The sequence below is a fragment of the Canis lupus genome, chromosome 1 (genome assembly GCF_048164855.1).
Source record: "Canis lupus baileyi chromosome 1, mCanLup2.hap1, whole genome shotgun sequence".
Taxonomy (NCBI): domain Eukaryota; kingdom Metazoa; phylum Chordata; class Mammalia; order Carnivora; family Canidae; genus Canis; species Canis lupus.
In genome coordinates, this window is record NC_132838.1 from 110,602,292 (window position 1) to 110,622,246 (window position 19,955).

The window sequence follows — 19,955 nt, forward strand, 5'->3', positions numbered from 1 at the left end:
TATGGTTGTCAATCAACGGTCACCGCTGAGTCGCCAGCACTGCCCCGCACAGGGCAGGGCGGGGAACAGAGGCGGCGCAGGGGGAATGCGTGTGGAATGCAAGAATGAATGAATGCGGACGCCGAGGCCAAGCCAATGGCAGGGCTGGGATGCCAACCCAAGCCTGGGCTTAGAGGAGGAACCCAATTTGATCTCCTTCCACCCCTCCCACACTCCCCACCCCCACACTGAGTCCTGTCCAGAGGTCGAGCACAAGGAGGTGCTTAATAAGGACATCCAGGGACGCCTGGGTGATTCAGTGGTTGAACGTCCGCCTTGGGCTCAGGTCTTGATCCCAGGGTCCTGGGTTCGAGTCCCGCTTCAAACTCCCCGCAGGGAGCCTGCTTCTCTCTGCCCATGTCTTTGCCTCTCTCTGGCTCTCATGAGTAAATTAAAGAAAAATCTTAAAAAAAAAAAAAAAAAAAAGAGCATCCAAATGGAACTTGACAACCAGAGACGACCAAGGGGGTAGGTCCGCGGCTCTCTCCCACCCAAACCGCCGCAGTCCTCCAGGACCATAGAGAGCGGCGCGGGGACCGCCCCTCTCGAAGCTCTACCCGTCTGGGGAACGCGGAGGGCGGGATCGAGGGCTAGAGAGGCCGGAAGTGCGGCGAGCCCGGGGACGCGCTGGCCGCGTCGGCGGTGGGTCGCCTCGCTGTCTCTCCGGTCTTCCGCTCCCGGCTCGGGGTCGAGGAGGTGAGTCCTCCCGGCGCTCCGACGGCGGGGCTGGGTCGTGAGGGGCGGACGGGCGGGGGGCGGGAGGGGAGGCGACTGGCACCCGCAGAAGCCAATCAGTCGTCGCAGTGTCTGAGAGATGGACGGGATGGGGCGAGGGGAGGGTATCAGGTGCGAGCCTGGAGGCGGGGCGGAGGGGACGGAGGCTGGACTGGGCAAACCCAAGGCGGGGAACAGTGAGGGCGGGGTGGATAGGACGTGGGGTGCTTGAGGGGCGGCGCTAATGAAAAGTCTGGACGGTAAGGGGCGGGGCGAGCTGGAGGTGCCGGCTCCTTGTGGGCGGGGCCCTAAAAAATCTGGGGGCACCGGCTCTTTGCAACTTGATGCTCTGTGGAGCCCTGGGGTTTTGAGGGCGGGATGGCAGTGAGTGGGGGTTCCTGCGGGGAGGATGGGAAGGCAGACGCTGGTGTCTCCCTCGCTCCCGCCGCCATGTCTTCATCTTCAGGCCCCAGAAGAACCCTGGGATGGACGGAGACGCAGTGCGGCCCCCCGCCGAGCCACCCACGAGGAAGAAATTCTTCATACCACTGGGCGAGGATGAGGCCCCTCCTGTAGGGGTAGGACGAGGAGATGGGGAGAACGCTGGGAGGTAGGGGGTGATTGAGAGGAAGGGTCCGGTCCGGTGGCCGCCGTGCGGGTTAGGAAATGTGGCCTGGGTCACCTTGGGAAAACACCTTTGCTCTCCGCAAGTCTGTTTCCCTGTCTGTCACATGTCATGGTGATTCCAAGAGGGGGCTCCGGCAAGCAGCCTATGGCCTTGGCATGTGTTTTCTGTGGCCAGCACCCTGCCTTGCAAAGCATGAATTTATTGCTGACATTGGAGAATTGGAAGGCTTTGCAATTAAAAAAAAAAAAAAAAGTCTGCCTTTTGACATCTTTTGGTAAATTGAAGGATCTGACCACACTGTGATCGCATTCCCACAGGAAAACAATCGGCTGGTGTTGAGTACTGGCTGCTCCCTATGGGCTAGGAAGGACAACAGAGTGGGCTAAAGATATAGGGGATGATGGAAGAGAGGGACTGCTTCTCTGAGGAGGTGACATCTTGGCAGTGAGGTGAAAGAGCGAGCTATGTGAGGACATCTAGAGGCAGAGGGGGCAGCCAGTGCAAAGGCCCAGGGTCAGAGAGAGCCTGACAATGTTGAGGGCAAGCAAGAAGGGCAACGGGCCTGGAAGAGAGAAAGCAAAAGGAAAGAGGTAGGAGGTGAGACCCCTGAGGCAAGGGGGCAGGGACTCTTTTAGAGTTTTGTGGGCTACAGTGACAGCTTTGGCTTTTGCTCTGAGATGGGAGCCGCCAAGGTTCTGAACAGAGGGATGTGAAATGACAGTGAACAGACTGTGGGCAGTAAGGGTGTAGGCAGGGAGATGGTGAGGAGGTGACTGTGGTGGTCCAAGGGAGAGAAGATGGTGGCCAGGACCAGTGCAGAGGCTGGGGAGTGGGGAGAAGCGGCTCAGACTTAGATTTTGACACTCCCCTCCCCTGCACAGGTCAAGCCCTTATTCAAATCCACCCGGAGCCTGCCCACTGTGGAGACCTCGGTTCAGGCAGCCCCTCAGACCTATGCAGAGTATGCCATCTCGGGACCTCCAGGACTGGCTGGAGCTCCACACCCCACCGGGCCAGAACCCCTGACAGGAGAGACCCCCAATCAGGCCTCCAAACCAGGGGCGAAATCCAACAGCATCATTGTGAGCCCCCGCCAGGTGAGGAGGGGATGGAGAAGTGGGGCTTTGAGCTTTCTGGTTGGGAATAGGGGTTCTGGGGGGGGCATTCTAGAGGACCGTGGAAGGGAGTCTGAACTATGGCTGTTGTGCTCTGAGCTGTGCCCCTCTTGCATTCATCCATTCAAGTATCCTGTGTGCCTTGAGATTGCCCCATATCCTATTATTTTGTTATAACAAAAATACCATAGACTGGTAGTTTATTTTATTATTTATTTATTTTTAAAAAATATTTTATTTATTTATTCATGAGAGGCACAGAGAGAGAGGGGCAGGGACACAGGCAGAAGAAGAAGCAGGCTCCCTGCGGGGGGCCTCATGTGGGACTCGATGCCTGGACCCCAGGATCATGACCTGAGCTGAAGGCAGATGTTCAACCTCTGAGCCACCCAGGCGCCCACATAGATTGGATAGTTTAAACAGCATATATTTATTCCTCATGGTTCTGGAGCCTAGGAAGTCCAGGATCAAGGCACTGGCAGATTCAGTGTCCAGAAAGGACCCACCTCCTGGTTCATAGACTGCAGAACCTTCATAGAAGAACTATTCGTAGTTCTCACTGTGTCCTCACGCGGCAGAAGGAGTGAAGGAGCTCTCTGGGGTCGCTTTTATGAGGGCACTAATCCCATTAATGGGGGCTCCACCCTCATGACCTAATTGCCTCTCTTTCACTACCTAATACCATTACACTGGGGATTAGGATTTCAACATGTGAATTTTGGGGGCACACGAATGTTTAGCCTGTAACATCCTGTCTTGTCTTTTTGGGGGATATGACCATGTTAGTGCAGCTAAAATTCCTGTCCCTGGGTTTGTTCATTCATTCAAAAACTGTTTCTTGAACACAGGTTTGAATTCAAATCCTGCTCTGGCATGCAGTAGCTGTGTGATCTTGAGCAAGTGACTTAACTTATCTGTGCCTTTCTTTATTTATTTTAAAGATTTTATTTATTTATTCATGAGAGACACACACAGAGAGAGAGAGAGAGGCAGAGACACAGGCAGAGGGAGAAGTAGGCTCTTTGCAGGGAGCCTGATGTGGGGCTTGATCCCGGGTCTCCAGGATCATGCCCTGGGCTGAAGGCGGTGCTAAACCGCTAAGCCACTGGGGCTGCCCTATCTGTGCCTTTATTATTACTATTTTTAAAGATTTCATTTATTTATTCATGAGAGACACATAGAGATGCAGAGAATAGGCACAGGGAGAAGCAGGCTCCCCATGGGGAGCCCGATGTGGGATTCGACCCCAGGATCACGCCCTGAGCTGAAGGCAGATGCCCAACCACTGAGCCACCCAGGGGTCCCTCATCTGTGCCTTTAAAACAAGGTTTTGTTCACTTGTAGTCCACAAATATGTTCAAAAGTTGTCCGGTGCTGTTCTAGGCTCTGGGGATAGAGCAATTGGAAAGGCAGCAGGTGAGGTCTCTGCCATTGGTGGAGCTGCCATTCCAGAGGAAAGCAACTACTCACAGAGATAATAGTAGGACTCAAGAATGTGAAAAGAAGCTCAATATTATCAGCTACCAGGGAAATGCAAATCAAGATCACAATGAGATGCCAGTTTACACCCTCTAGGTTGGCTGTAATCAAAAGGCCAAAGGATGATCTCAAGGCTATGGAGGAATTGGAACCCTCATAGGCTGCTGGTGGGAATGTACAGTGGTGAGACACTTTGGAAAACAGTCTGGCAGTTCCTCAAACTTTTAATATAGAGTTACCTGGATGCCTGGCTGGCTCAGTCGAGGGACCATGCAACTCTTGATCTTAGGGCTGTAGGTTCGAGCCCCATGTTAGTTGTAATTATTTTAAATATTTTTTTTCTTTATTTATTTATGATAGTCACACAGAGAGAGAGAGAGAGGCAGAGACACAGGCAGAGGGAGAAGCAGGCTCCATGCACCGGGAGCCCGACGTGGGACTCGATCCCGGGTCTCCAGGATCGTGCCCTGGGCCAAAGGCAGGCGCCAAACTGCTGCGCCACCCAGGAATCCCATGTAATTACTTTATTTTATTTTATTTTATTTTATTTTATTTTATTTTATTTTATTTTATTTTATTTTATTTTTTTAATAAATTTTTATTTATTCATGATAGTCACACACAGAGAGAGAGAGAGAGAGAGGGGCAGAGACACAGGCAGAGGGAGAAACAGGCTCCATGCACCGGGAGCCCGACGTGGGATTCGATCCCGGGTCTCCAGGATCACGCCCTGGGCCAAAGGCAGGCGCCAAACCGCTGCGCCACCCAGGGATCCCATGTAATTACTTTAAAAAATACAATTCTTGGGGATCACTGGGTGGTTCAGCGGTTTAGCGCCTGCCTTTAGCCCAGGGCGTGATCCTGGCTGGAGTCCCGGGATGGAGTCCCACATCAGGCTCCCTGTATGGAGCCTGCTTCTCCCTCTGCCTGTGTCTCTGCCTCTCTTTCTGTGTGTGTCTCTCATGAATAAATAAATAAAATCTTTAAAAAAAATACAATTCTTTTTTTTTTTTTTTTTTAATTTTTTTAATTTATTTATGATAGTCACAGAGAGAGAGAGAGGCAGAGACATAGGCAGAGGGAGAAGCAGGCTCCATGCACCGGGAGCCCAACGTGGGATTCGATCCCGGGTCTCCAGGATTGCGCCCTGGGCCAAAGGCAGGCGCCAAACCGCTGCGCCACCCAGGGATCCCAAAAAATACAATTCTTTAAAAAGATTTTATTTATTTATTTGAGAGAGAGAGAGAGCAAGCGTGGAGAGGGGCAGAGGGAGAGGGAGCACCTCAAGCAGGCTCCCCGCTGAGCATGGAGCCCAGCTTGTGGCTTGATCCCAAGACCCTGAGATCATGACCTGAGCCAAAACAAAGAGTCAGATCTTTTTTTTTTTTTTTAAAGATTTATTTATTTATTCATTGAGAGAGAGAGAGAGAGAGAGAGAAAGAAAGAGACAGGCAGAGACACAGACAGAGGGAGAAGCAGGCTCTATGCAGGGAGCACGACATGGGACTCGATCCCAGGTGTCCAGGATCACAGCCCGGGCTGCAGGCAGTGCTAAACTGCTGCGCCACCGGGGCTGCCCAAGAGTCAGATCTTTAACCCACTGAGCCACCCAGGTGCCCCCCAAAGATAAAATTTTAAAAAATAAATAAACATAAGCGTTGCCATATGACCCAGCAAGTCTATGTTTAGGTATATGTGCAGAAGAGATGAAAACATACATCCATACAAAATCCTGTGCACGGACTGTCCCAGCAGCTTTGTTCACATTAGCTAAGAAGTGCAAGCAACTCAAATGTCTATTGCCTTTCACTCAGCACGAGGTAGTGTGTGCCCATGCTTCTTTCCTTCCCATTGCTGGCCGAATAGTATTTGTTGTATGCAGGTGCCATGCTGTGGTCTCCATCCAACCACTGATGGGCTAGCCATTGGATTGTTTGTACTTGTTGGTTATTCTAAAGATGCTGGCGTGAACATTTGTGTTTGGGCTTTTTGTAGACATGGGTTTTGAGTTCTGGGTATTTATGCAGGTGTGGACTTAATGGGTTGTGGGGTGACTATTGAGTTTTTGCAGGAGCTCCCAAACCATTATCTTTTTAAAATTTTTTTAGGTTTTATGTATTTGTCTGAGAGAGAGAGAACACAAAGGGGGGAGTGGCAGAGAGAGGGAGAAGCAGATTCCCCACTAAGTAGAGAGCCTGATGCGGAGCTCAACCCCAGGACCCTGGGATCATGACCTGAGCCAAAGGCACACACTTAACTTACTGAGCCACCCAGGTGCCCCTCCCAAACCATTTTCTAGATGCAGCATCATTTTACATTCCTACCAGCAGCTTGCGGAGGTTCCATTTCCACCAGATGTCCTTATCTGCCTTTTTAATTTCAGCCATTCTAGTGGGTGTCAAGTGGACAAAGCAATCCTTTAAAAATGAAAATAGGATCCTGTCTCAGGATCCTGGGATTGAGCCCCAGGTCAGGCTCCCTCACTCAGTGGAGAGTCTACTTCTCCCTCTCTCTCTCTTTTTTCTTTTTTTTAAGAGTTTATTTATTTATTAATGAGACAGAGAGAGAGAGAGAGAGAGAGAGAGGCAGAAACACAGGCAGAGGGAGAAGCAGGCTCCACACAGGGAGCCTGACGTGGGACTCGATCCTGGGTCTCCAGGATCATATCCTAGGCTGAAGGCGGCGCTAAACTGCTGAGCCACCCAGGCTGCCCATACTTCTCCCTCTGCCCCCCCACTCATGCCCCCTCTTTTTCTCTCTCAAATAAATAAAAAATTTTAAAAAATTTTATTTACTTATTCATGAGAGACACAGAGAGAGGCAGAGACCTAGGCAGAGGTCTTCTTACAGGGAGCCTGATGCAGGACTTGATCCTAGGACCCTAGGATCACAACCTGAGCCAAAGGCCGCCACTCAACCACTGAACCACCCAGGAGCCCTAAATAAAATATTTTAGAAAATAAAATAAAATGAAATAAAACAGGATCCTGCTCCTCCTTTCTTCGAGGCCCTTTTCTGGCTCCCAGGTGCCTCACTTCAGGCACCTGACTGGCCTCATGGCCTGTGGGACTTGGGACTTCTGCAGACCCTGCTCATCCCAGCTGCTCTGCCCACCCACACCCTACCTCATGTAATAATTAATTACTCATCCGTGACGTGATTTTCTTTACTGTCGTGTCCCCTGCAAGGCAGGGATCTTTGTATCTTGGTCCCTGCCATGTCCACAGCACCACGACACCCAGTGGGCACTCAATAAATACTGATGGGATGGATTAGAGCCTGGCTTGCTCAGAGAATTTTGGTCTTGGGCTATGTTTATTTTTTATTTTATTTTTTTAAAGATTTTATTTATTTATGAGAGAGAGAGAGAGACAGATACACAGGCAGAGGGAGAAGCAGGCTTAATGCAGGGAGCCTGATGCGGACTTGATCCCGGAACTCCAGGATCACGCCCTGGGCCGAAGGCACCACTAGGCCACCCAGGGATCCCCTTGAGCTATGTTTAGAGTGGAGTGAGAGGCAGGAGACTGCTCAGCTGCAGGGCCTACCTGACCTGTGTGTAGGGGTCGCAGGGCACATGGGGCTTCCGTGGGACACTGGAAACCACAGCAGGGTTGAGAGCAGGCAAAGGGCAGTTTTGTGCTTTAGGAAGATCCCTATGGCTACTGTCCAGAGGCCAGGGGCAGGGGCTGTGGCAGTGGATGGGGAGGCATTGATGGGGATGCTTAGGAGTTAGATGTTCCTCCTGGAGAAGGAGGGGGAGACGGACATGTCCATGGCCAGGGTGTGGGGTCTCTGGATGGTGGGGCTGTCCCTGAAGTGGGGCCAGGAGGAGGACAAGTGTGATGGCTGATGCTGAAGGCACTCGGGATGCAACAAGGCAGGCATCCTGGAGGAAGTTCCCGTAACCCCAGGACATACACATGGGGTGAGGGGAGAGGGCTGAGCTGGAGAGGGAGACTCAGGGACCCTTTAGTTAAGGCCTAGGGCCAGGGGGAGGAGCCTAGATCAGAGCCAGAGCACCAAGGACATTTCAGGCTGAGGAGGTGGGCTTTGCAGGGCGGCACCCTGGGATGGCAGTGATCCCAGGGCCATCGTGGTTAATCGCCTCAGCTCTTCCTCCCTCCCCAGAGGGGCAACCCTGTGCTGAAGTTTGTGCGGAACGTGCCCTGGGAATTTGGTGACGTGCTTCCCGACTATGTGCTGGGCCAGAGCACCTGTGCCCTGTTCCTCAGGTGAGCTCTGAGGGGCTCTGTATTTTGGACTATTCAGTGGGAGACCTTTGGGTGTGGCCCTGTCGGCTCTAGGCCTAGGTGGGACCTAGTATAGGAGGAAGGGGTCTTAGTCTGGAGGTGCCCAGAGCAATGAGAGGTGCAGGCCCAGACTCCAGGTCTGAGGGAGGAGGGACTGGGGGCCTGGACTCCTGGGTCTGAGGGAGGAGGGGGCTGGAGGCCTGGACTCCCAGGCCTGAGGGAGGAGGGGCTGGGGACCTGAGCTCCTCAATCTGGGGGAGGATAGGTTGGGGACCTGGGATACTCAGTCTAAGGGAGGAGAGGGTCAGGTCCCCCATGTCCTAGGCATCCAGGACAAGTTGATGAGAGCCAAGATTCCTGTAACCTTTATCCCAGTTAAGCATGCTCCTCCATTCCCTGGGGCTCCTCTCCAGACAGAGCTGGGGGGAAGTGAAACTTCTTTTTTTTGGTTTGTTTTTTTTGGAAGTGAAACTTTTAAGTTTCTATCTTCCCTGCAAGGTATGAGAGCTGGCAGCTCCTGGGCAGAGATGTCCCTGAGTTCCCTGGGTGGAGAAGCCACCCCATCCCCTCCCTGCCAGTGGCCTTTGAGGTCAGAGCAGATATTCCCTGGGATGGCCTGCCTCCCAAGACCCAGTGTCCCCCGTCTATACTCTCTAGGGTCTAGTCTGTCCTCTATGCAAAGCCCAAGTCTCTTCCCTTCTGCAGTGAAGAAGGGTCCCTCCCTCCAAGGAGCCAGAGCCAGAGCCAGGCAGCCCTGACTGCCAATCCCCCGTGCCCTTTCCTTGATGGGTGACCGGGGCAAGTCACTTCTCTGAGCCCCAGGTCCCTATGCTGCCGGCGCCCTCTGTATCCAGTGAGAGTGAAGAAGGGTTCTCGGGGTCTCGGGGAGACCGAGACCTCCCAACTCCTCCCTGTCTTCCATTCCCCAGCCTCCGCTACCACAATCTCCACCCGGACTACATCCACGAGCGGCTGCAGAGCCTGGGGAAGAGTTTTGCGCTGCGGGTCCTGCTGGTCCAGGTGGACGTGGTAAGCAGCAGTTGTTTCCCCACCAGCCTCATTGGCCCCGTCTGTGAAATGGGGCACATTGGCTCTTGGCATCCTAACCTGCTATGTTTTCAAGACTATAATTCCTTGCTTTCGACCAGATTGCTCATTCTGTTTTTCTGTTCTACCCAGAAAGATCCTCAGCAGGCCCTCAAGGAGCTGGCTAAGATGTGCATCCTGGCCGACTGCACCCTGGTCCTTGCCTGGAGGTGAGACCGAGGCTCCCTGCCCAGGTCAGGCTCTATCTGAGCATCATTCCAATGCTTTGCCCACCCCCAGACCTTCTCCTGCCGTGAATTTCCTGTACAACCCTGGTCTAGGCACTGCCCCTCCCTGGGCCTCAATTTCTTCATCTTTAAAATAGGGTCTTAATATCTTAGAGTGCTGTAGTCACAAAAGCAGGTGATGTAGATCAAATTGCCAGGACCATACTAGGCACTTATGAGTTAGACATTAAGTCTGTCTGAATAATTAATTCCACATCTAGGTTTCTAAAGACTATTTAGATTGGCTAATTTCCTTTTTTTTTTAAGAATTTATTTATTTATTAGAGAGAGAACATGAGTAGGGGGAAGGGCAGAGGGTGAAGCAGGTTCCCCACTGAGCAGGGAGCCTGAAGTGGGACTCCATCCCAGGACCCGGGGATCATGACCTGAGCTCAAGGCAGATGCTTAACCACTGAGCCACCCAGGCGTCCCTAGGAAAAGACTTCTAAAGCAATACTCAAAACCCCAGAGCCATAAAGGAAAAGACTGGCTGATTTGAGAATATTAAATTTTAATATTTAATATTAATATTAAACTTCTGGGTGGTTAGAGATACTGTAAACAAAGTTAAAAGACAAGTGACCAATTATGAAAAACTACTTGTGTGTCGGTGTATATATATACGTGTGTGTGTATATTTGTCTATATATATATAAATATATATTTATGTACTTTAAAAATATATTTATATATTAAATATATATTTATATATAGAGACATATACACAGACAGCATTTCTATTTTATATGTGTATGTATAAATTATATTTATAGTGTGCAAATACATTTAAATATTAATACTTATATGCATATACTTAAATATAGTTATATATATATTTTTTTTTGAATTTTTTTTTAATTTTTATTTATTTATGATAGTCATAGAGAGAGAGAGAGGCAGAGACACAGGCAGAGGGAGAAGCAGGCTCCATGCACCGGGAGCCTGACGTGGGATTCGATCCCGGGTCTCCAGGATCGCGCCCTGGGCCAAAGGCAGGCGCCAAACCGCTGCGCCACCCAGGGATCCCTATAGTTATATATTTATGTATGTAAAAAACTTCCCGCAAGTCAATAAGAGCCCAAATAAGAGGTTGCCAAGACACATGAAAAAAAAATCAACCTTATAGTTTATCAAGGAAAAAGTAAATATTATTTATTTAAAAAAAATTTTTAAGGATTTTATTTATTTGAGAAAGAGCACGAGTGGGGTGGAGCAGAGGGAGAAGGAAGAAGGAGCAGACTCTCCACTTAGCGGGGAGCCTGAAATGGGGCTTAATCCCAGGACCCCAGGATCATGACCTGAGCCACCAAGGCACCCCAAAAAAAGTATGTTTTAAAAAATGAGGTGTCCAGGGATGCCTGGGTGGCTCAGCAGTTGAGTGTTTGCCTTTGGCTCAGGGAGTGATCCTGGATTCCCGGATGGAGTCCTACATTGGGCTCCTTGCATGGAGCCTGCTTTTCCTCCCTCTGCCTGTGTCTCTGCCTCTCTCTGTGTCTCTCATGAATAAAAAAATAAAATCTTAAAAATAAATGAGGTGTCCATTTTTCGCCCTTAAATTTGGTGAAAACTTCTCAGATGGATAGTGTGAAATGGGCACCTGCATGTTTGGTTGGTGAGAGACTTGCTTGGCTATTAAAACAAAATAGACATCCGTCTTCAACGCAGACCAGGATTAGCTACACCAGGATTAGCTCTGCTTGTGTGCAGATGTGCATCCACGATGACGTGGGCCATCTCTGCAGCATTGGCAGGTGGAAGCCAGAGTGATAGAACCAAACAGCATCATATTTTTATATATAGACAGAAGGAGGGAAAAGGAGCTGTGTTTATGAACAGACACGTATGTGGATACACTAGAAAGGGTTAGAGAGTCACCAGGCCCTGGACAGTGTTGACCTCTGGGGAGGGTGTGAGGAGTCCGCAGTGATAGGAAGGGGACTTTCTCTCTCTCTCTCTTTTTTTTTTTAAGATTTTATTTATTTATTCATGAGAGACACAGAGAGAGAGAGGGAGAGACACAGGCGGAGGGAGAAGCAGGCTCCCTGCAGGGAGCCGAATGCTGGATTCGATCCCAGGACCTCAGGATTACAACCTGAGCCAAAGGCAGATGCTTAGCCACTGAGCCACCCAGGCGTCCCTCTTGTGTTGCTTTTACTGCTGGTACAAAATATACTTCTGACCACTAGATGTGTTGAGCTTTTTCCCACACCAAGCCGTTCTCTGCAACACCAGCCCGGTGTCCTAGCATTTAATGCAGTTCTGACACTGTCTGCGTAGAGATGGAGTCAGGTCACTCCGGTGAAGGGCTCAGCCCAAGACTGCCCCCCACTTCACCAGCCCAGCTTGTACTTCTGACCAGCCCACTTCCAGTGGCCCCCTCCTTGGGTTTAGTTTACTAGAGCAGCTCACAGAACTCAGGGAAAAACATTTATTGGTTTAGTAAGGGGTATGATAAAAGGTCAGAATCAACAACAAGATGGTGAGAGACATAGGAAGAGAGGTCTAGGAGGGTCCTGAGTGCAGGAGCTCCTGTTCTTGTGGAATGGGGGTATGTGCCCTTCCCCCATGATCATGTGTTTGCCCATCTGGAAACTCTGAACACCCTGATATCAGAATTTTATGGCACGATCAACTTTTAACACCATTTCCAGTCCCTAAATGGGTGGGGCTGGAACCTCCCAGCTTCTAATAGTTTCTGGTGACCAGTCCCCCTCCCGGAGCCAACCCAGAGTCTCCTCACAATAGAACAAAGACACAGGGCACCTGGGTAGCTCCATTGGTTAAGCATCTGCCTTCAGCTCAGGTCGTGATCCTGGGGTCCTGGGATTGAGTCCCATGTTGGCCTCCTTGCTCAGCAGAAAGTCTGCTTCTGGGATCCCTGGGTGGCGCAGCGGTTTAGCACCTGCCTTTGGCCCAGGGCGCGATCCTGGAGACCCGGGATCGAATCCCATGTCGGGCTCCCGGTGCATGGAGCCTGCTTCTCCCTCTGCCTGTGTCTCTGCCTCTCTCTCTCTCTCTCTCTCTGTGTGACTATCATAAATAAATAAAAATTTAAAAATAAAAATAAAAAATAAAAAAAAAGAAAGTCTGCTTCTCCCTCTTCCCCTCCCCTGCCTCATTCTTTCTCTCTCTCTCTCAAATAAATAAAATCTTAAAAAAAAAAAAAAAAAAAAGAACAAAGACATTCCTGGTGCTCTTATCACTGAGGAATTTACAAGGGTCTCCAGGAACTCTGTGCCGAGAACCAGAGGCAGAGACCATAGAAATTTCCTCTTACCTCCCAGAAGCCTTTTCAGATTGGTTTCTCTCACTTGGCAATATGCTTTTAAGGTTCCTCCGTGCCTTCTAATGCTTTGGTAGCTCACTTTTTATTGCTGAATAATATCCCATTGTCTGGATACACATTCTTTCCCAACTGTGTAACATTCCATTGTGCAGCTAGGCCGGGTCACAACCTTGAACTCATGATCCCGAGAGATTAAGAGTCGAATACTCAACTGACTGAGCCAGATGGGCACACCAGTGTTAGTTGTATATTAAAACAGAAGTCAGGATGCCTGAGTGGCTCAGCGGTTTGGCACCTGCCTTCGGCCCAGGGCATGATCCTGGAGTCCCAGGATCGAGTCCCACATCAGGCTCCCTGCATGGAGCCTGCTTCTCCATCTGCCTGTGTCTCTGCCTCTCTGTCTCTTGTGAATAAATAAATAAAATCATAAATAAATAAATGAATAAATAAACAAAAGCAAGCGTAAGCATTACGCTATTTTGTGGGAAGTCGTGCCATGTAAAGTTAAGAGCCCAACTTGGTGACTGTGCTATTTCTTCTCCTGGCTAGCTGTGTGATTTTAGGCAAATGAGTCCACCCCACTAGTCTCTGCTTCCCCCTCTGTATAATGGTTTGAAAATAATAAGTGCCTTAAAGGATTGCTCAGAGGAGGAGGGGTTCTGGAAGCTTCTGAACCTAATGAGTTAGAGCAGTGCCTGGCATGCAGCTAGGCCCCCACAAGGGGAATGTTTCCTGTGGCTTAACATCCAAATCATGGAATGTTTTGCAACCGTTAAAAGAGGTCAAGCTCCTTCTGCTGACATGGAAAGCCATCTGCTTATATCTCAGAGTGCAAAAACGAAAGCAAATTCTAGAACTGGACACAGCGTGCTAACTTGGGGGGCTCTTGAACAAATTATTAAGAACCATAACAATAATCCTGCTGCAGTAAAAAGCTACAAAGCCCATTTAATGGGGAAAAAAACAATTAGAAAAATGAATGTTTCTTTCAAGAATATAAACCATTGCTTAATCAAAAAACATTGCTAATGGGGCGCCTGGGTGGCTCCATTGGTTAAGCATCTGCCTTCAGCTCAGGTCATGATCCTGGGGCCCTGAGATCAAGCCCCACATCTGGCTTCCTGCTCAGCTAGAAGCCTGCTTCTCCCTCTCTTTTTTTTTAAAAAAAAAAACATGCCCCTACTCATGCTTGCTCTCTCTCAAGTAAATAAATAAAATCTTTAGAAAATTGTTTATTAGCTAGGATCTGAAGGCCAAGAAGATACTCAACCTGAATCCTTTATTTACTTGGACTCCACTCCTCACAAGTTCCCCAAACAAAAAAAGGCTTGTACTTCTGACCAGCCCACTTCCAGTGGCCCCCTCCTTGGGTTTAGTTTACTAGAGCAGCTCACAGCTCACAAAAAAAGGCCAGCTTTTTCCCAGTGCCAATGAAACTCTTGAGTTACTTTCTTCTGCACACAGACCCTTTTTAAGATTTGGCTGTGTCACCTACCTTTGAAGCAGTTCATTACATATCAGAAAAACCAGTGCCTGACGTGAAAATTAATGGCAATTATTAGATCCCGTTTGCCGCTATAAAGGATTCAGCAGTCAGCTCACCCACAGCCTTTCTCTTGAAGGTGTGCTCTATTAAAAACCTTCAGTGGGAACTGAGTGCCTCCTGAGTTTGTCTTCCGTGGCTGGGAAGAGAATAACTGTTTTTGGTTTTTCTCCCTTTCAAACTCCATACCCACTTCCCTTCCAGAATAGCTCATGTTTCTTAAACAGGTCTCTGAGTGTCAGGTGTGGCTCTGAGCGCTTGGAGCCGGCACTGGTGTAATTGTCACAATCCTACCATCCGCTCCACTTTACAGATGCGGAGGCTGAGGTCCCGAGAGAGAGAAAATCATGGGCCCAGGGTCACTCAGGTGTGAAGGGGGAACCTGAACCCAATGGCTCAGGCTCCCAAGCTCTGCCCCTTAGCCAGCAAAGATGCGCCTGGTTGGGGTTATTGCCAGGGAAGCATTTAGGGGAGGAGAGATCATTTTTCTCCACATTAGAGTTAGTGTCATGATCTGAGTCTAAAACATAACCGCCTCACCCTGGCTGACCCGAATGTTCTCACCCCAGCCCCGAGGAGGCCGGGCGGTACCTGGAGACTTACAAAGCCTATGAGCAGAAGCCGGCCGACCTCCTGATGGAGAAGCTGGAGCAGGATTTCGTCTCCCGGGTGAGGCCCCCGCATCTCCCTGCCTTGGCCACCCCCAGCTCCTTCCTGGTGCCTGAATCCTCCTCTCTCCTCCCCAATCCCTCCCTCCTTTCTCACCCAAAGGGCAGCTAGAGGGATCTTCCTAAGCACAAAGTTGGTTCTGCCCTCCCTCTCTCAAAACCCTCCCATGGCTCCCCAGTGCCTTCAGGGAAAGCCGGGCTGCTCACCACTCTATAGGGCCCTGCCTCTTCCGCCCAGCAGCCCTGTCCACCCCTGGCTTTGTAATCTCTGTCACTTCTCCCAGACCTGGCCCACTCCTCTAAGTATGTGCCCTTCTGTCCCCCCCTGCCGGATTATCTGCCAAATTCCATCTTTCACATCTCAGCTCTGAGACCTCTTTGTCCAGGAAGCCCTCCCTGACAAGTGCCCCTGCTGGGGTCCCCCATCCCAGCCCTGCCCATGTGGGTCACCACTGTCAGGAGCTGATCTGTCCTCCACACTGGACTGGGAGCCCCAGGAGGGCTGGGCTGGGGCTGGCTCCGTTTCTGCTGTATCCTCAGAACTATGCAGCACTCAGGGATACTCAGGGAGTACTGGCTGAATGAAGTGTGTAACCTGGGCTCCAACCACTAAGTAACGGTGGACGTCCACCACCACCCCTGAGGTGGGTACTCCTAGGGCCCCCATTAGCCTGAAAAGAGGCCCAGAGAGGTCAATTCTATTGTCTCATAGAGAGTAAGTAGTGGGCCCTGGTTTTAGACTCAGATCTGCCTCCAGAGCCTATGGGCTTCCCCTGGGCAGCACCAGCTCAAGATAAATGGTATTTATCTTATGTGATCGACACCCTCTCACCTAGTTGGGGACCACTCTGAGAACTTTTATTTTTTAAGATATTTTATTTATTTATTCATGAGACATACACACACACACACAGAGGCAGAGACACAGGCAGAGGAAGAAGCAGGCTCCATGAAAGGAGCCTGACGTGGAACTTTAGTATATGTGCTGTCGAAGCGAGCACCCAACGTGGAACTTGATCCCGGGTCTCCAGGATCATGCCTTGGGCCAAAGGCAGGCGCTAAACCACTGAGCTACCCAGGGACCCAAACTTTTATTTTTTAAAGATTTATTTGAGCACATGCATGCTTATCTGAGACAGAAGGAGAGAGAAAAAGAGAATGAGCATGAGCAAGAGGGAGGGGCAGAGGAAGAGGGAGAAGCAGACTCCTTGCTGAGCAGGGAGCCCTACGTGAAGCTCATGTAAAGCTCAATCCTAGGACCCTGCACCCATGACCTGAACCAAAGGCAGACGCTTAACCGACTGAGCCATCCAGGTGCCCAACCTGGATGAAGTTTAAAAAAAAAAAAAAAAAAAAAAAAGAGGCATTTATTGAATGCCTCCTGCATTCTGGGCAGTCTGGGGACACATTGGGGACCTGTGCTACCATAGGGGCTGTCTGTCTTGCAGTTATATCTTCTCGTGATGCATCTCTGCTTCCTTCTCCCCTTCCAGGTGACTGAATGCCTGACCACCGTGAAGTCAGTCAATAAAACAGACAGCCAGACCCTCCTGACAACTTTTGGGGTAAGCCCTCGTCCCAATGGGCATTTTGACCCCCTTGCCCTTTCAATGAACTCCCCCTCCCCTCATCCTTCCTGGCTCCTCTGCACTCCCACAGGACCTCACTTCCTTTCAGGGATGTCTTAGATCTCTGGTCAGCTGGGCACGCTAGTTTTGTGCTCCCCATCTCTGACCCCTCACTCCCATCTTCCTCAGTCTCTGGAACAGCTCATGGCTGCATCGAGGGAAGATCTGGCTTTGTGTCCAGGCCTGGGGCCCCAGAAGGTAAGAGCTATGGGGATGGGCCTGCGGGGTTGGGGACAGGAGGGAGCTCCAAATAAATGGGACCTCGGATCCCAAAACTCTGAGGTTTTGGAAGGCCCACAGTGCTTCTCCTACAGATGGGGAAGACTGAGGCCCAGAGAAGGTGGGGACCAGCCCAAACTCACACAGCCAGTCTGGGATGGAATCAAGATCTGGCTCTTTCTCTCCTAGCCCCCAGAGCCCCCTCTGAGCTGAGAGAGAAAGAACTTAAGTCCACTCCGGATGTAGAAAACAAATGGCTCATTTAATGACTGGTTCCATTTCTCTCTTGCTCTCACCCAGGCCCGGAGGCTGTTTGATGTCCTACACGAGCCCTTCTTGAAAGTGCCCCGATGACCCCAGCTGTGAAGGAGGAGGCCCTCAGTGTAACAATAAAGCATTTTTCCTGGCCCAGGCTGCTGCTGGCATGCTGGGGCAGTCACTGGGAGGGAGGTTGGTCCTCTGCTCTTGCACTCTGCTGGCCCAGGCGGTCACCTCCAGCTTTCCTTAATTGCGGCCATTTCCCTGGAAGAGTCTACACAGGATCCTGCTGTAGCTTTTTCCGCTTTTTTTCCCGTCCCGTGGGAGCCACCTCCGCAGACCCCAGATCCAGCGATGGCTCCAGCGTCTTCTCCTGGGTTGTGATCTCAGGGACCCCACTTCCCCGGTCTTGCTTCTTCCTCTTCCTGGTGGATGCAGGATCTGCCCTGGCCTCAGGCTCACCCTCAGCTGGCACCTCGAGCTCCACCACCCCGCCCTCCTGTGGGCCAGTCGTCTCAGCCCTTGGCTCTATTGCTTTCTGCCCCCGTTCTTTCCTCTTCTTTTTGGTGGGTGCTGGAGCTGTGTGAGGCTCAGGGTCACCTGGCGGCTTAGGCTCCATCGGAGGCTCCGTCTCCTCTGCCCCCAGCTCCAACATCTCCACTGTCTTGTTTTGCCATTTTTCTTTCTTCTTCCTCTTTTTGGTGGGCACTAGAGCTGCCTCAGCCTGAAGCCCAGCTTCCTGTAGTGGCTCAGGCTCCGTCATCTCGCCCAGGGGCTCCAGAAGTCCCATCTCAGGCTCTGCAGCTTCAGTCCCTGGCTCCATCATTACTTTGTATCCCTTTTCTTTCTTCTTTTTCTTCTTCGAAGAAGGCAGTGGGATGGCTTCCTCCTCTGGCTCCACCTTCAGCTGCAGCAGAGACTCACCTGGTATCCCTTCCCCTGACTCTCTCCCTTCTGTCCCCTTCTGCCTCTTCCTCTTCCGGGTAGGGGACAGGATTGGCTCTTCCAGGGGCTCTGTTTTAACCATGAGTTCCAGCTCCGCTGTCTTTTCTTCGGGCTCTGGTGTCTGCTCTTCTGGTTCGACCATTTCTGCCTCTTTGGGCTTCTTTTTCCTCTTCTTGGCGGGAGACGGGAATGGTGCTACCAGGGGTTCCGACATCTCAGGGGGGGCTTCTGCTGCTGCTGGCTTCAAAACCTCTAGTTCTTTTGGCTCCTGCTTTTTTTTCTTCTTCCTCACCTCCGTATCTGGGGACCCCAAGACTGTGTCCACCTCCAGGGCCCCAAGCCCATTCACTGCCTCCTGGGCAACTGAGGCCTCTGACATATGCATCTTCTTCTTCCTCTTCCTTGAGGCTGGTGAATTCAGTGTCAAGACTGATCCAGGCCCTGTTACTGGTAGGTTACCTCCAAAGGCACAGAACCGAGGCCTCAGGCCAGGGGGGATTTGTGGAGGGGGGCTTGCTGGAATGGGCTGCAGCAAGGTCCCTGATGAGGGTTCTGGGGGACTATCAAAGATCCTTAGGCTGCCCTGGGGGGCTGGAGCACAGGTGAGTCCCCCTGCTGCCTCCTCGGAGGGAGCCAGCAGGATTGCTTCTTCAGCCTGGGGGCCACTGCTTCTGAGGACCCGGTAGCGGCGCCGCTTGCCTGCCAACTTGCCCTTCACAATCTGGGAGCCTGAAAGAGGCACTAGCCGCCCATTGAGGCTGGAAGGAGAAAGGGGAAGGCAGAGTTTCATCAGTTTCTTGTGGTGAAAGGGAGGAAAGGAGCTGAGAAACGGCATTTAAAAAAAAAGATTTTATTTATTCATTTGAGAGAGGGAGCACTAGCACAGGAGGGGCAGAGGGAGAGAGGGAGAAGCCGACTCCTGCTGAACTGGGGCTCCATCCCAGGATCCCAGGATCATGCCCTGGGCCAAAGTCAGATGCTTAACCACTGAGCCACGCAGGCATCCCAGAAAAGCCCTTCTAAACTTCCCCCCCAAGTTCAGCCACCGGAGTGAGGGGTAGTATTCCCAGGAGGTGGCGTGGGACCACTCACCAGTCTGGGACAAAGTCCACAGGAGCCTGGATAAGCCACAGTTCCGTATCTGGGTCCTTTAACGCCTCCAAAGAGAAACGAGTGGGTTCTGATGCTGGGGACGTCGCGGTAAAGTTGGAGGGACAGGAGAAGGGAGCAGCACCTGCAGAAGAGGAAACGGGGATCTGCTGACACTGCCCCGCGGCTCCAATCCTCCCGGGCGCCTATCGGCCCTTGGGTCCCAGCCCCCTGAGCGCCTCGATCCCCTCACCCGGTCTGTTAGCTCCTGCCTGTCTCCCAGAGGCACTCCAGTCTCCACCGAGCCAATTGCTGGGGGCGCCCTTCGTACTCAGGTTAGGGCGCCCTAACCTGTACCCGCCGTCGGTCCGAAGTCCCTTCCTCGGGTGAGATACTCTCTCCGCGAGTCCCGTCTCCGGGATGTCCCTTTTTCCGTCCCAACCCACCACCCGGGGGCCCCTTTCTCCTCCCCAGAGCCAACTCCTGCACCCCGTCGGCCCGCCCCGATGCAACTCACCGCCGGCCGGGGTCCCCGCCATCCCGGGACGCGTGCCTCCCTCAGCCCCAGTAGCCAGAGCCACTCGAGCCCCGCCGCAGACCACGTGGAACCAGGGGGCGGGGCCTCGTCCGGGAGCGCCCATGTGGTGTAGGAGCGCGGGGGTGTCCCTCGGAGCCCGCGCGCTCTGCGAGCACAACTGGGGGAATCTCCGTTTGTGCCGAGCAGACAGCCGAGGAAGAAGTCTTTCTCCGAAAACCTGCTCCCCAGAGCAACTGACTG

General features: G+C 51.5%; 2 protein-coding genes across 6 annotated transcripts; one reads left to right on the forward strand and one right to left on the reverse strand.

Moving 5' to 3' along the window:
* The first annotated feature begins 581 nt into the window (after window positions 1–581).
* Window positions 582–17,293, forward strand: ERCC1 (ERCC excision repair 1, endonuclease non-catalytic subunit). 5 transcript variants are annotated; one of them, XM_072774672.1, is made up of 10 exons: window positions 582–735; window positions 1,220–1,331; window positions 2,263–2,478; window positions 8,107–8,210; window positions 9,158–9,257; window positions 9,408–9,484; window positions 14,940–15,039; window positions 16,532–16,603; window positions 16,796–16,864; window positions 17,186–17,293. In XM_072774672.1, the coding sequence occupies exons 2-10, from the start codon at window positions 1,239–1,241 to the stop codon at window positions 17,237–17,239; spliced, it is 885 nt and encodes a 294-aa protein (XP_072630773.1). In that variant the 5' UTR covers window positions 582–735; window positions 1,220–1,238; the 3' UTR covers window positions 17,240–17,293. The 5 variants fall into 5 exon arrangements, with proteins under 5 accessions (XP_072630773.1, XP_072630767.1, XP_072630760.1 ...); XM_072774666.1 differs by lacking the exon at window positions 582–735 and adding an exon at window positions 738–885; XM_072774659.1 differs by lacking the exon at window positions 582–735 and adding an exon at window positions 764–885 and having other exon boundaries at window positions 8,089–8,210.
* On the reverse strand, window positions 17,129–19,841 carry POLR1G (RNA polymerase I subunit G). The gene is made up of 3 exons (XM_072774643.1): window positions 19,695–19,841; window positions 19,181–19,322; window positions 17,129–18,846 (listed from the first exon to the last, which is right to left on the reverse strand). The coding sequence occupies exons 1-3, from the start codon at window positions 19,816–19,818 to the stop codon at window positions 17,418–17,420; spliced, it is 1,695 nt and encodes a 564-aa protein (XP_072630744.1). The 5' UTR covers window positions 19,819–19,841; the 3' UTR covers window positions 17,129–17,417.
* Window positions 19,842–19,955: the final 114 nt, after the last annotated feature.

Bases quoted from the DNA above. Each gene is read 5' to 3' on its own strand.
- POLR1G (XM_072774643.1), bottom strand. From the start codon at position 19,818: ATGGGCGCTCCCGGACGAGGCCCCGCCCCCTGGTTCCACGTGGTCTGC. The intron at 19,323-19,694 runs GTGAGTTGCATC...CCTCTTCTGCAG, and splicing joins GGCGGGGACCCCGGCCGGCG to GTGCTGCTCCCTTCTCCTGT. The intron at 18,847-19,180 runs GTGAGTGGTCCC...TTCTCCTTCCAG, and splicing joins GTGGACTTTGTCCCAGACTG to CCTCAATGGGCGGCTAGTGC.
- ERCC1 (XM_072774659.1), top strand. From the start codon at position 854: ATGGACGGGATGGGGCGAGGGGAGGGTATCAG. The intron at 8,211-9,157 runs GTGAGCTCTGAG...TCCATTCCCCAG, and splicing joins ACCTGTGCCCTGTTCCTCAG to CCTCCGCTACCACAATCTCC. The intron at 16,865-17,185 runs GTAAGAGCTATG...GCTCTCACCCAG, and splicing joins CAGGCCTGGGGCCCCAGAAG to GCCCGGAGGCTGTTTGATGT.